The following is a 14,847-nucleotide window of genomic DNA, read 5'->3' on the forward strand; positions in this document are numbered from 1 at the left end:
ACAAAAAATGAAGGAAGAAATAAACCTGAAAGGAAAAGAATCGCCTCCCTGAGAAAAACTAAGAAATTTCTTAGCGTGAGGAGATAGGATGTTCCGTTCCGACCCTGGGCTTACTCCCATCACTCCCCCATCACAGCCCTGCACAAAGTCACCTTTCCCCCAGCCAAAGGGGGACCAATACCAGATTCACATTGTTATTAAGAGCCTGAAGGGGCTTAGCGTGAACGGGAGGAGCCTCTGTAGTGACGTAGGACAGTGTTGAAGAGGAGCTGCCACATGGATTGTTGTGAGAAATTAAGCACATTTAGCGTATGCGCTAAATTTAAGCTCCCGCCTTAGCGTAAGTTTATTTCAATATCAACGGGTAGCAGGACAGGGAGACGGAGGACTCGGGGGGGAAAGGTAGGAACTGCAATTGTTCTTCATAAAAGGGAGAAGTTGCGGGATCCAAAAACGAAAGGTATCGTGAGGCCCTTCCACCGGCTGTTCGAAGTGGAATGGAGCAAGACGGGCTTGTTTTCGCAGAGTGCCAGGGAGGAAGCTGCTCGAAAGTGTCAGCGCCACTTCCGCCGTAAAATAGGAACGTCGTTCAAGCGTTTATGGGCTCATATATGTTTCAGTTCAGTCACCATAGTTCCCCTGGGACGGCCAAAGGGGTACGTCGACGATGGCGGTATCAAACCGTGGGCCGTGAATGTAAGGACTACTACGTATATTAGACACGCTTGAGACTCCTTAATTGCTCTTGAAGACGGAAATAGCTTTAAATACGATATCAAACGACCTCCGGAGCCTGGTACACTTCCGACATGACGGGTGGACCGTTCTGCGAGATCAGGACAAAGTCACCTGCTCCTGTTTCGAAGCCGGAGGATCGAATCAGAGCTCACCAAATCAGCAACAGGCTCTAGATCACGTCTCTCGCTTGGCGATAGCGTGGGGGCCCCCAGCAGTATAAATTACTCTTTTCTCTCCGGGAAAGCTTCTTCTTTTCTTCTTCTTTATTTTTCAACAGCTATTTATCCAAAACCAATAATTAGCTACCTTTTCAAATTTTCAAACATACTCAAAACCGAATCCCAACATAATGAACACAAAGATCGCAGCGGCCATTTTGGCCTTCACCACTCTTACAGTCAACATCAACGCCGGTAAAAACCAACCACAACCCTCCCTTGCATCCGCTGTGCTCGACATTGTCACTGACTCCGTATCAGACATCGATGCCAACAAGGTCAACGTTCGCGACAACGGCGACCTTGCTGCTACTGATGGTAAGTCTTTTGCAAACACTGACAACAGCCAGTTTGCTAACTCGACGACAGACCCGATAGTCGTTACCGTCACCGTCACTGACTGCAGCCCCGCAAGCGTCACAAGCCCAGTCATTAGCACCACTGCTACCTCCATTCCTGTTTCCTCTCCGATCATTGAAACCAGCAGCGTCTTCAGCTCGGTTGTCACCAGCGTCCCGACCATCAGCGAAAGCACCACTCCCTATGTCACTTCGAGCAGCACCGAAGTCAAGGTGTCTTCGTCCACTGAGACCGAGGAAACAGAAAGTACCTCAACTGTTCCGGCCTCCACCACTGCTCCGGCCCCAAGCAACGACGCGACCCATGTGACTGGCGTTACCGGCGGTGTCTTCGGCGCTTTGATTGTTGCAATTCTTAATATTTTCTAATGGATCTTCGTTTCGGATTGAGTCATCTCTCGGTGGTTTGTCTTGCTAATAAGAGCTTGATATGTATTAGCGACAAGTGTCGAAGGAACTTGGATGCTCGGTTGAACTTGATGAAATTGTCTAGCAAGTTGTAATGTAACGAAGAGAAGAATTGAACAATTATTGTAATTGCTCCTGTCGATAGTATCATTTGATACGATTGTCTTCCCAATCTTGCCTGTGTTTGCTTGTAGGCTGTAGTTCCCATGACAGCACAATTGGAAATTGTCGACAAGGCGACTACCCCTGCCTGTCCCCACCACAGCCGCCCTCCCGCCCTCCACGCGGCTGTGTTTTCTTTTCGTATCATCATTATGAATTGATGTCGAAAGAGCTAGACGTTATACTTAGATCCTTGGAAGACGCGCGAGATATCCATGGGCACGCCAATTGTCAAACATAGAATACATCAGACCGGGATGTCGACAGCATCATCAACAATCTCAAAGTTCGTCAGTGTTTATGGTGCCCGTCATCTTTGGTTGCAAGGAAAATAAATTAGACACGTTCCAAAAGTCTCGACCCCGCAGAACTGTCTTTACATACTTTATCCTTTTCAGCAAGGTGAACTGCCTGGGATACAACCACAACAAGGGCAAATATACGCGCAGCGCTTAATCGAGTTCATTTCGTGTCTCTCAAGAAGCCGCTGGGACCAGGTGCAGATGGATATCGTCTATTACTCTTACTGGCCTTGGGTCACTCTTTTCGACGCACAGATCTGACATCCATCGCCGATTTTCTCACGTAATAGTCTAGCATTTGTGACTTTGAGACCAACAGTACGCGACAAAAGAGGTGACGAGTCTTCGTACAGCGTTGATTGTGAGGGTTCCAACTGCGAATGTCCTTCGCCAGATGAATGGCTCCATGGAGTCAGGTGGAGATGAGACAGATGATAGACATGTCCACAAGCGAAGCCGACCAGCGGCTCTTTTTCTGCTGAAATATGAGCATCCAACTGCTGTGACGGAGTATATTTGGGATAGATAAATCTTACCTTGTTCTATGAATTTGGAATGACAGCCAGCGCAGCGGCCTGGCTCAAAGGTTTGTTTCTTCTCCGATGATTCCACGTTTCCTTTTGCATCTAGTTCTTCTTTTGGCTCATTATGTTGCGACCCTGCACTCGTAGGTTTGGCTTCTTCGTTGGGTACGATGTCAAATTTGATGCCTCGCCGTTGTCCCTTCCGAAGGGTGTCCATTCGCATCGAAACTTCACCCGCAAGGACTTTGGCAACGCCTTGACTGATGCTAGCTTGGATATCATGTTCGCGAATCATCCTTGTCAGACCCTCTCTCAATCCTTGGATCTCCAATCCACTCGGGATTCGCTTCACCAACGTGATCGGATCGATTGCTGTTCCTGCTTCAACAAGCAAACATCGAATATATTCTGGTTTATCCATGGAATACGAAAGAAGGTCTTCCCAGAGATCGGGGTCATCTTGGGATTTGGCAAAGGATATAGCATGCGAGACGTCTCTTAGGTCTGATAGAATCAAGTGAAGGGCTCGTTTGGTCTGGCCGGTTTTGGAGAAGAGGTAGATAAGTTCCGGGGTGAAGTGACGAAGCTCACAAGTTGCGCACGCTGCATTGTACGAATATGACGTGTTGGACTGCAAAAAGTCCATAAGTAAGGGCCGATCATAGTCTGCGAATAGCTCGACCACCGTATCCGCAAAGGCATCGATCAATAGCCTCCCTTCATCAGCGACAAGCTTATCCGCAGCGCTTGTTCGATGATGCCCTCGTATTGGGGTTGTCCCCTTATCGGTGGTCGTTGAGAGAAAATCCCCTTTCCAAAGGGCGCGAACATAAAAGTACAGGAAAAGATGCAAATCTGCCGCTTGGAGCTGGGAGATAACGGTGGCTGGATGTACAATTCCATTAACCGCCTCGCGTACGAGGAGTTTGATAGGTTCAGATGTGGCTGCTTCGAGCTCGGAAATGGATGCACTTTTAATTTGATCCTTTGACACTCGAATGAGAATAAGACCCGGCACATCGTCTGCGACTGCATCAAGCAAATGGTGCTCTCGTATAAGAGACATGGCAGTTTCTGCGTCCTGAAGTCGAATATAGCATCGTAATGCTTCACGATAGTGTCCTCCGGCCAAGAACAACTTTGCAAGGCATTCTGTTAAAAGGCGGCTCTGATCTGCTTCTTCCGCTGCAATTGAAGACTTTATCTGTTCATTGATGGCAGCTATGACGCTATCAATGTCAAAAAGATTGGGCGGCCAGAGGTCAAGCAACTCCTTGAATTTCATATGATTTCGTGAGACGTAATGCCCAAGGATCACTTCGTAAACTAGGCCAGGCAATGGAGGGTGAATATCGAGGGGAACATGAGATATAATCTCGTCAAACTTGTTGTTTTTCGCGAATATCCAGATCCAGTGCTCCCATTTTGGCGTTGTGGTGAGCACCTTACCACACACGTCGCCAGCTTTCTCCCAGTTGTTGTTGCTAATAAGCTGCTCCAGCCACGACTCACCAACATTTTGTCTCTCTTTCTCCAGCTTTATGTTGTCTGCTCGGTCGACTGGCTCTGAAAATAGCCCAATAACGCTCCCTCGACGTTGTTTCGGAGTGCTCAAGGGGCTTTCACCTTCGTCAATATCTTGAGCTACGGCTTCTGGATGTTGCTGAAGAAGTTCCCAGGCTTCTTCATATTTCTCATGATCCTTCAACCAGGAAAGACGGTCTTTAACATCTCTTTTCACGGCAACCACACAGTCATATGGGCTGTGAATGAAAACTTTGATTCCTTCGCTAGCCAGGATCGCAAGTTCTTTACTATCGTGATCGGCAACCGGAGCATCGGCCAAGCTTGACGGCTTCAGGCTCGATCTTCTATCCCCACTACTTGTCGCGCTCCGAACGCTACTTGCGGAACTAAAAAGGCGAGTCGGATACAGGGTAGCATCCAGTATACCCGTTCCGATTGTTTCAAACGTTCCTCGGCGTATGGGGGTATCGAGGATTTTGGCTGGTGGCAGAGCCCCAAGGTGATAATCGGACGCCGAAAGACTCTCGTAGCGGCGCATGGTAAGCGTGTCGACGCTAAGTTCCTCTTTGGTCTCGATGTCAATGAGCCTTATCTCTGGCTCGAGGCCGTTTTGTCGATGTCTAACGCCACGAGTTGGCCCAACCTGCTTCCGTTTTGACTTGCCATCGTCTTCGGATGCAACATATGATAGGACAAGCAGCACATTGGGGTTATAAAGCGAAACTCCGGACACAATGCAGTCTGTGCGTAATCTATGAAATGATTAGCTGCGCATCGACAGACGCATTTAATATATATATAAAACTCACATTGCGACAACCTCTGCGGAACCGATTACATTCTTTCGGGGATCTTTATCGCGCCCTGGGGGGAAAACGTTGATCACCCAGATGGTTCCTCCCCAGCCCACCACCAATCTTTCTCGATGGTCAAGCTTTAGCTGCCCAATATGCGCCTCACTTGTACCTGGCCCACCCGGGCAGGTATCTTCATCTATCCATTCAGCTCTGGGCTTCCATACACCCGCCATTTCGTCCCACTGTGGGCCGCGAGGACGGTCAACATGGTTCATCCGTTTCCACGCGAAGTCCGAGTCGGCGTTATCCAAGTGTAGGTGAGACCGCATAATTTTGATCCCTTCCTCATTAACCCAGACGATATACTTCCCCGACAATGACCACTTGATGGCGCTTATACTCCCTTCGCCAGAGTGCAGGACAGTGTCCTTACCATTATTCCCACCGAAGCCTAACGCTCCGAACCAACCGGACGGGCTCGCAGTAGCACCGGCCATCGTGGTTGAATTTGAACTTGTTCCAACACGTCCACCGACCGTAAGGACTAAATCGCCAGCAAGTCCTCCGGATAAATAAGTTTTGTCGCTTTTATAATCCGGGGACAGGGCGACGGCTTGGACAGGGCGACCAAAGTTCCGAAGGAGTACATCTTTGGGGTCTAACAGCGACGAGACACATACATTCCCATCGATGGAAGATGTGGCTATGTATATCGCGTTTGAAGGAGAATGGGGTACTGTCGTTTGTCGCGATTGTCCAGGAGACTTCGACAGGTCCACCGATGCGCGGCTTGATGAATCCGCCAGGGATGCGTTCTTTCCACTCGTGTTGGAAGACAGAGGTGGTGGGAAAGGAGACATCGATACGGAGGTCACGCTGGCTGAATGGGCATGATACACTCGAAAGCGCTGGAAGGTCGAAGCGTCGAAGACAAGCTACAGAGCTTGTTAGTTGAAAAAGAAAAAAAAAAAAGAAAATGCACATGTGGTGAGCTTCTTGTGCATACAATATTCCCATTATGAGTGCCAACAATCTAGAGATGATCAGCCAAATTCACGCATCTGTTTCGCATCCAAGACAGGACATACCATTTTATCCCCACCAACGAGAAAGCTGCTTGTCGCATCGCCATTGCGGTACACTGGGCTTATGCTTTTGGTGAAGGAGACATATTTAAGTCGTGGCTCTTCATCTTCATCCTCGCCGTCTGACTCCTCCTCATCCTCCTCCTCCTCCTCCTCTTCGTCGTCATCGTCATCATATTCTTCTTCGCTCCGATGGTTGTTATCTTGCTCCGCTTGTCTTTCCCTGGCGGACGAACTGGGACTAGAAGCTGACTTTGAGTCCCCAGCTTCGGGTAGGATCGCGTCATCCGCCATTTCAAACCGCCTTTTTTGAACCAGCAAGGAGGCTAAGGGAATTGGAGCTTACATGACAGTAAGTCTATCGTTTGGGAAGCTTCATAGCAATCTAAGGTAGGAATTGCGCGATAACCACAGAGGAGAGAGTGAGCATTCTGAGCTGTTGTTTATGGTTGGGTTGGTGATGAGCTCATTGCCCTCTGTTAGCGCCTTCACGGAGGATAGTAAATCCGGATTGCCTGCTCGTGAACCTACTGAACAACCCGGGAGGAACAGGAAGAATCAGCAGAGAATAAAACACCCGCCGCAAAATCTCTCCCCGTCTTCCCTTCTCTCCGGAGCTGCACCTGTCCGGCGGCTTCTCTGAGGAATTCGACGCCCTGTCTGCCAGCTTCAAGGAAGGAGGAATGCCTTCGCTGCTCCTGCAGCCAGCAATGGTCCTAACTCTCCGTCCCCGTCAGTCTTGTCCTTAATCCTCTCCAAGTGATGTTTGCGCCTCGAACCGTATCCAGATTGTTAGGGCCCTCTGTGCGTTGCGGAGCTCCAAGACGGTCTGCACCCGTCTTCGGCATCCGATTGCTTTCCCTTCGCCGCTCCCCCCAGCAAACTGGCTTCTATTCATCAAAGTCAATTCCCGAACCTCCCGTCGGCGAGAATGCCTCGGTAGACTTATCGAAGGCAAAACGATCGTCCAGATCTCCAGCAGCGAAAACATCTCTGCGCCGGGCCGCCGTGGAAGCACAGCTTTCAAAAGATGGCAGAAGAAAACCTCACCCGAGCGAAGAGCCGCTTGCTCAGACCAAGGTATGTTAGTTCTGCTATACTTGGGGAGTTTCGTTATGGGCGCTTATTGTTGTATTACTTGGAACAGATGGTTACAGCCTACGCTGTTGCCGAACAGTTCGACATCGGAAAGGTGATGAAAATTCTGTTAGCAAAGGGCTATGAACCGGATCCATTCGAAACCGGCCTTTATCCTCAAGTAATCCACGTACAAGTCCCTCTTGACTCGATACGAAGAACCACAAGCTTGGCCGCATCGGATTTACCGGCGGATCAGGTTGGAGACGTTTTCATCTTCCCGTCAGGCACAGTTGTATCATGGTCTCTACCGGAAGGATTCACGTCATACCTTGCGAGCACGGTCCTATTACCCGCAGCTGAGAATCCGCATATCGCCGATATGGAAACGGAGCATTTAGAATATTCAGAAGATCCCCAGCGTGATAGCAGTACGATGAAAGGCGATAAGATCATCTTGGGAACAAAGCCCACCCTGGAAAATAATCGCCACGAATACAACCGTTCAGAGAGGCAGTCGGTAGATACGGTCTTTACCAAGATCGCGTTCTCCTCAGGGTTGGCTAGAAGCACAAAGCTGGCTGTCCTGGAGAGCCTGTTGTCCAACTATTTTGACTCGACACGAAATATCCCTACCCTCCTTTCCAAAGGAACGCGACTGCCGTACTCACGAGGATTTATCCTGCGCAAGACAGGCCAGCTTCTTAGCTTACGAGCGCAGTTGAACCTCTACTCGGAGCTAACAGATTCTCTTCCCGACCTGTTCTGGGACAGCAAGCATGAACTTGGCCTTGAGGGCAATTATGATCAAGTTGGAAGGGCCCTTGACGTTGGAATACGTATTAAGATTCTAAACGAAAAGATGGACTATGCCCAAGAAATTGCTAGTGTCCTTCGTGAAAGACTGAGTGAAACGCACGGCTTACGACTCGAATGGACCATAATTCTATTGATTGCCGTTGAGGTGGGCTTTGAAGTCTTAAGGCTATGGAAAGAAAAGAAGCAGGAGGAAGCCGAGGAGAAAAAAGCTTCTGCCTCGGAATCGGTCATCTCTACATAGTACATACTCGCTACACATATTCTGCTCACGCACTGCGTTTTTCGGCGCTGGCCTGTAATTTTAGCGAAAATACCCCTTCCCTCAACTGAGTATAGATGTGGTGCTTTTTCTGGGGTTTATGTTGATGGGTCATGACTGATCTATATATGATATAAGTCTGGGAACGTCATACTGGAGTCGAATCTGATTGTATTGCTTTTTAACCTACAAGACATAACCTTGGGTAGCTGTAAGCGCTGCATTTCATAACTACATAACATAGGCAAGTAGTCAAATTTCATATGTCCTTTTTATTTTCGTCGCCTTAAAAAATGGAAATATGGCGAACGATACCTACAAGAACTAAAAATTTCTTCAAAACGTCATCTTAGTTCGAATATCCGTCCCAATAAAATCACAGGCGAGCCGCTCTTGGCGGGGGCTCAATTGTGTCTCCCTGAACTTGACTGCCTCTAGAAGCGCGCACCATTTGACACCCAACCGCAAGGAAAATATCATCATCTGAGGGCTGATCATCCGCGCTGCATCGTCTCAGACTGCTCGCAGAAGGCGATGGAACATGTATCTCATCAAGCTCTGCAAGCTGGTGTCCATCGCAAGAGCGTGTCGAATGTCTGATAAGGGGTTCGTTTGAAGAACGATGTTTGGATCTAAACCGACGCAAGCGTACGTCCAAGCGAGGCAAACGTACTGGCAGCGGGGTGTGGCTGGCGTTAAATTGTGCGGCCAAGGCCTGGCATTTAACCCCGTAGAAACGAATTGCGGGTATCGACATAATCAGTGCTATAGCGAGGCACTGGATGGCACTGAGAAGCCAGTATGACAAGATTTGCGCTTTTTTTGAGTAATGTTAGCTGTGGGGAAATGATTCAGAACTCTTTTTGAATAAAGGACAGAGGGTCTTTTGGCAATAGGGAATCTTCATAGTACTTACCAACTGGGCTTTCTTTACCATCTGCGTCATGCATGTACGCGTAACGCATGGCGGGTGGTGATAAAGCGCTGTTGCATTCATTAGATATAACCGAGGCAAGCAATGCTTCACTTACAAGGCACCTAACACTGGCCCTAACGCAATCCAAACCTGTCTTTCTCTTTTAGACGCCAAACAAAACATCCACCGAATCGGGAGGAGAAAGAAGACTATGTCACAAACAAGGCTGCTGCTAACAACAAGCCTCCACCAGGATAGGTTGGGAAAAGGTGCGGCAGGAGTAATATATGTGCACTGCTCACCCATGGTTTCCCCATAGCATGACACGAGTGTGGGTAGGAGCAGGCTGAAGTCATAGAGAAGTAACAGAAGGCAGCAGAAGATAATGTTGCGGAATCGACTTGATCTGTACAGGTTCCAGAATTCTGCATATAGAAACGTTCTGGCAAGTAAGAGTGATAAATGGAAAGTAGAATATGCCACCACATAAGTCTCAGCAACCTAAGAATTTTCATATCACAACTTAGTGAATCCACAATGTGTAATGAGACTCAGATAACAGGCTTACTCTAGAGGAATCTGCAGCATCGAAGGGGTCCTTAGAAAACTGCTCGCGGATCGCTAATCCAAAAATCTGTGAGCATTGCCTTGCTCAACTACCCTCAACTAAAGTATATGGTGAGGGTATTTACTTACCCTCAGATAATGTTATGGTAGATACCAGGCCCAACAACTGCTCCAACAATCATCAGTGGGTGTCAAACCAGATTTCAGCGGAAGACTGTAAATGCATACCATAGATGCGAGAGTGGCCACTTCCCGCAACGCCACGCGCCAGGGCCAAGTGAAAGAGATGAAGGCAGCAACTAAAAAGAGAGAAATTAAAACAGAGCATAGAACTGATACAGCATAAGCATGCGTCGCCTGCTTGGATAACTCTAGAACTCCATCCATCTTGGTGAATTTCACGGGAAAGGATAAGAAAGGGCTTTAGGTAATATCTTAGCGACACGCGTCGACAGATACCTGAACACCTAACGGATCACGGGGTAATATGGGGAATCGGAAAGGAGCACAAAAGGGCCTGCCAGCTTTACATGCTGAGGACTTTTAAAGGAAGAATAGGATATTGTCATATCCAAAGCCACAAGCCAGCACTCATGTTGCTCTTTTTTAACTTCAGGTTGAAATCATATCAAGTTGTGGTAACGATGAAGTCACCATCTCTTTCTGTTGAATCGATAGAACACCACAGTCAAAAGCACGGAGAGTGCCTATTATTCCATTTTTCAAGGTAACAAAAAAAGAACTGCGGCGCAGGCTCTCATCTTAGGGTTGGATATGGGCGTCCTAACACAACGAGAACCCCGAGAAACCCTCCCGTTGTGGGATTGAAGGTCGGATGGACGAAATTGTCGCCATCTGAAAAGTTCAGAGGCCCTTTCCCCGAGCAGATATAACCATGGTACGGAGCCGTAGCTTTCCTGAAAGACCCTTGAAGGTCATCTTGACGTCGATGCGTCGCATATTTTGGACAGGAACAATGAACGTTGAATTAAGCGCGCAGATTTCTATACTGCAGCCCAGCGCAGCTTGGCATCTAACTAGTTATTATTGGCTAGTTACTCCGTACAGTGAAACGCCATCCAAGATCAAAAACCAAAAGCCGATCGCAAGGCCAGGAAGTCGATGGTATCAAAGTGAAGCACAAGAAACTATCTGCACCAAAAAAAAAAAAAAAAAAGGGAGGTCGTGGCATCGAAGGAAATAGATCGAAATCATACGGCAAAAGCATCCAAACACAAAAAACCCAAATCTTCGTCAAAGGGAAGGTCATAATGTTGTACAGATACATACTCTAACCACCAGATGAAGCGGAAATACGACAAAGGAAAGCCAAGCTAAGTCTCCAAACAATCATGATAACTGACTCCAGGGAAAGAATCAAAATACGCTGAGCTAAAAGACATACCAGTATAAATCAAGGAGAGTAGAAAGGGAGAACGTGACGCCTAAGCTCCGTTTTTGATGGTGAACCGGTCAAAAAAGGCTTCGGTTTCGGGAGAAAAAGATACCGGAAACAAATGAGTGTTAAGTAAATCGGATCCATCCGCGTCTCCATGGCTTAGGAAATATTCATCGTCGTACTGAGACGAGTTTGGCTCCGAAATATCGGTTGTTGATGGGTCAAGAGCGGGAAGTTGGTCATGGCGCATCGTGGCTTCACTTGCATGGCTAATAAACACATCGTCCAAATTTGGATTATCCGTCTTGTTTATACCATCCGACCCTATCGTTGTTGGCCAAAGAATCCTAGCCGGGGATTCGGTGCCTACTTCAGTTTTGACTGGCAGCGGTGAGTCAAGAGCGAGCAATGGGATATCGGGAATCTCTTCAGGGATATCGTCCAAAGGCCTTTTGCTTGGTGAGAGGTACAATGGGTTGAGTTCCGGATCCAAAGCTAGGGAGTGATAACTTCGAGCAGGTGATGGCATATTCCCGGTGCTATGGCTAGGCGACGCGGGTGGAGTAAATGAAAACGTATCTGGGTGTAGACCGAACGTATTGTTTGGCATGAACGGTAAGTCCTTTGATGGACTTCCTTCCCGAACACTCGCAGAGTCGGCGCATTCGCTTGCAGAAGAGATAAAAGAAGCACAGGAAGATTCGGATAGCGTGCGTGTGTGGCCCCTCTTCGCCCACTCGCGGGTCTTTGTGGCCTTTTCCCGTCTCTCGTCGGCATCTGGCCTCTTTTTCGGCCTTCCTCGCCTCAAAGGCTTGCGAACCGCACCTGCGAATGCGCCGCTGCACATTCCCCGCTGTTTATGCCGGGTCAAAGCGTCGTGTCGCGCAAAGCTATTGCCACACTCACAAGGATAGGGTTTGACCCCGGTGTGAATTTTGGAATGGCGCTTGAGATCATGACCACGAACAAAGCATTTATTGCAATGATTGCATTTGAATTGGCGATCTCCAAGATGAGTTTGGACGTGGGATTTGATGTTTTCTTTTCTCCCAAAGCGCTTGTTGCAGCCTTCGTACGTGCATATCCACTTGTTGTCGATCGGATCGGGTCCTTCGATATGTGCCGCGATATCTTCTAGAGTGATGCCGGTTTCTTCAATCGAGGCATCTATACTGGCATCAAGGTTGAGATCCGCAATAGACAGAGCACGAGGCGATAACAGTGCCTTTGCGGGCGAGGAAGAGCGACTTGTTGTCCGTTGTGAAGCAGAATTTAGTGGAGCTGCAGGCGCTATCGGAACTTTAGCTGCCTTATTGGCCGTAGCGGGGTTGCTTCTATCACCGATTATGCTGGATAATGACAAGAATGACGGCATACTGGGTGAAATGGGAGAAGATACCGATGCAGTTTCAAAATTATCCGGCGAATTAAAGGTAAACTCTGAGAAAACATCGTCGCTTAACTTTGGGCTTTGCAGATCGAAAGTATCTGGTGGCTGAAGGGAATTCGTGTTGGAAAGCGGTGCAAGGGTTTCCCGCGATAAGAAGCTACTCGATATCCCCTGTAGAGATAGAGATTTTACTCGTTCCATCGCGACCAAATTACGAGGCGCGACTGCATGTTGTTTTACCGGCGAGGACTGGGCAGTCTTGCATGCGCGTGGAACACGTGCCGGCTTCCAGTATGGAGACGATGACGGTGTCAAAGGAGGCGAGTCTTCTTCGGGTCAGTAAGGCATCTTCACCAAAATGGATGGGCTTGGAACCTCACCTGAGCCGGTTTGTTGGCTTGGGGTGTTGGGACGATGTGTTGCTCCCCCAGCGAGCTCCACGGTAAAGTCCTGCCATTGGAGTGGCTCAAAACGATCATATCTGGGACTGAGAACCTTTTGTCGACTCCTCGCTAGTCCCTGATCGAGGCTCAATCCTCTACGGTGTCGGACTGCCGGTGGCATTGATTTAGTGGCGGCATCGGGTTGAACCGACCCAGGGAACAAACAACGGTGCTGAAGGGTACTCTCGGGGCGGTCAAAGTTCACATTCAAGGCTGCCAGCATGTCGGCAGTTCACTTTTGACGGACGGTGGTTCGGATGAATGCAAATCGGTGATAGGTCGTGATGAAGGCCGGCACCGAGTATTCTAAGGCACAGCAGTGCAAGGTGATTCCATTCAAATCTTCATTAGGGTAGATAGGTCAATGTTGAAAACAAAAAAATATAGTGTTGAAACGAGATATCGTAAACAATTAATATGTAGTCGAATATAGGACGAAAATCCTCAACCGAACTATGCGTAAATGAGCGCACTGCAGGATACCGCGACTAGGATAGAAAACTTGAAAGGATAAGAGTAAGATTCAAGGAGGATCACAGGAGTTCTGGTAGAGCAACAGACAAGCGCGTGTCTTGCTGCTCTTGCGATGCCGTCCGGTGAGTCGTGCAGCGCGATGGAGAGCTCGACGTCGAGGTGGATGCGCGCGCCGGACATGGGACGTCCCAGGCGGCCACGAACCGGAAGCCGAGTAAATAAAGCACTGTCGGCCCGGCAACCGCCAAATGCGGACAGGCGCACTTCAGCCTTATCTCCGCTGACTCAGCAGCGACACTAGGAACCACGTGATCCACAAGCCCACATCGCGAACTTTTTTCGAAACGCACAAATATCGATCTCCTTCAACAGAGATTGGCACCCAAGAAGGTTGAGGAAGACAACTTGTCGAGGTGAGTTTGTTCCCATTCATTCCACCCATCCAGCTGATGAAACCGCACATCATGCTTTCACAATAATCGATTTTCTACGGCTACCGTTGATTTCTCCTTTCCATCGGCTGCCCATCAACACACCCCCGTGCAGCGCAAACGGAGAACATGCCAAACTAACCAAGTTCGTCGTCTCCCAGGCCTTCGTCAAAATGCAGATCTTCGTCAAGACCCTCACGGGTAAGACTATCACCCTCGAGGTGGAGTCTTCGGACACCATCGACAACGTCAAGACCAAGATTCAAGGTACCGTCCCATCAACCCGCCCACACTCCCTCACACACAAAAACACACTAAACTGATCCCCAAATCCAGACAAGGAGGGTATCCCCCCGGATCAGCAGCGCCTCATCTTCGCCGGCAAACAGCTCGAGGACGGCCGCACCCTCTCCGACTACAACATCCAGAAGGAGTCCACCCTCCACCTCGTCCTCCGTCTCCGCGGTGGTGCTAAGAAGAGAAAGAAGAAGGTCTACACCACTCCCAAGAAGATCAAGCACAAGCGCAAGAAGACCAAGTTGTCTGTGCTCAAATACTACAAGGTCGATGCCGATGGCAAGATCGAGCGCTTGAGACGCGAGTGTCCCTCTGCTGAGGTGAGTAAAATAGATATCTTCGCAAACCAACATTACTTTTATCCGGCTTTGAACTGTGGGCTAACGAAAGTGATTCCTATTTTCTGATGATAGTGCGGTGCCGGTGTTTTCATGGCTGCCATGCACAACCGCCAGTACTGCGGCAAGTGCCATCTTACCTATGTCTTCGATGAGTCCAAATAAATGTAGCTAGCTGGAATAGTATCCGGTGCCTGCTGCACTGATATATTGTGAGAGCTGAAAAGCTTTTTGTATCTATGTAGCTTAGAAGCCTCAAATATCATCGAGTACCTTGGTCCCTTTTTTGTTGTTTGGTTCCCAGTAGGGCAAGCAGT

General features: G+C 48.7%; 6 protein-coding genes across 6 annotated transcripts; 3 read left to right on the forward strand and 3 right to left on the reverse strand.

Moving 5' to 3' along the window:
• The first annotated feature begins 988 nt into the window (after window positions 1-988).
• On the forward strand, window positions 989-2,000 carry CIMG_03816 (uncharacterized protein). Its single transcript, XM_001244374.2, has one exon. It carries the CDS (start codon window positions 1,088-1,090, stop codon window positions 1,682-1,684), a length of 597 nt encoding a protein of 198 aa, XP_001244375.2. The 5' UTR covers window positions 989-1,087; the 3' UTR covers window positions 1,685-2,000.
• Window positions 1,815-6,557, reverse strand: CIMG_03817 (vacuolar assembly protein). The gene is made up of 5 exons (XM_001244375.2): window positions 6,124-6,557; window positions 6,042-6,068; window positions 5,048-5,970; window positions 2,724-4,990; window positions 1,815-2,662 (listed from the first exon to the last, which is right to left on the reverse strand). The coding sequence occupies exons 1-5, from the start codon at window positions 6,412-6,414 to the stop codon at window positions 2,409-2,411; spliced, it is 3,762 nt and encodes a 1,253-aa protein (XP_001244376.1). The 5' UTR covers window positions 6,415-6,557; the 3' UTR covers window positions 1,815-2,408.
• Window positions 6,558-6,709: 152 nt separating this feature from the next.
• On the forward strand, window positions 6,710-8,474 carry CIMG_03818 (YagE family protein). The gene is made up of 2 exons (XM_001244376.2): window positions 6,710-7,200; window positions 7,268-8,474. The coding sequence occupies exons 1-2, from the start codon at window positions 6,883-6,885 to the stop codon at window positions 8,255-8,257; spliced, it is 1,308 nt and encodes a 435-aa protein (XP_001244377.1). The 5' UTR covers window positions 6,710-6,882; the 3' UTR covers window positions 8,258-8,474.
• A 177-nt stretch (window positions 8,475-8,651) lies between these two features.
• Window positions 8,652-10,145, reverse strand: CIMG_03819 (uncharacterized protein; the record flags this gene model as incomplete). Its single annotated transcript, XM_001244377.2, has 8 exons — window positions 8,652-8,840; window positions 8,949-9,091; window positions 9,192-9,259; window positions 9,307-9,325; window positions 9,494-9,692; window positions 9,760-9,812; window positions 9,888-9,924; window positions 9,987-10,145. The coding sequence occupies 8 exons, from the start codon at window positions 10,143-10,145 to the stop codon at window positions 8,652-8,654; spliced, it is 867 nt and encodes a 288-aa protein (XP_001244378.2).
• A 1,058-nt stretch (window positions 10,146-11,203) lies between these two features.
• Window positions 11,204-13,213, reverse strand: CIMG_03820 (regulatory protein SWI5; the record flags this gene model as incomplete). The annotated part of the gene is made up of 2 exons (XM_001244378.2): window positions 11,204-12,873; window positions 12,928-13,213. The coding sequence occupies 2 exons, from the start codon at window positions 13,211-13,213 to the stop codon at window positions 11,204-11,206; spliced, it is 1,956 nt and encodes a 651-aa protein (XP_001244379.2).
• Window positions 13,214-13,843: 630 nt separating this feature from the next.
• CIMG_03821 (ubiquitin-40S ribosomal protein S31 fusion protein) lies at window positions 13,844-14,812 on the forward strand. Its single transcript, XM_001244379.2, has 4 exons — window positions 13,844-13,877; window positions 14,057-14,162; window positions 14,232-14,512; window positions 14,606-14,812. The coding sequence occupies exons 2-4, from the start codon at window positions 14,069-14,071 to the stop codon at window positions 14,693-14,695; spliced, it is 465 nt and encodes a 154-aa protein (XP_001244380.1). The 5' UTR covers window positions 13,844-13,877; window positions 14,057-14,068; the 3' UTR covers window positions 14,696-14,812.
• Window positions 14,813-14,847: the final 35 nt, after the last annotated feature.

Source organism: Coccidioides immitis (assembly GCF_000149335.2).
Source record: "Coccidioides immitis RS genomic scaffold supercont3.6, whole genome shotgun sequence".
Lineage (NCBI taxonomy): Eukaryota > Fungi > Ascomycota > Eurotiomycetes > Onygenales > Onygenaceae > Coccidioides > Coccidioides immitis.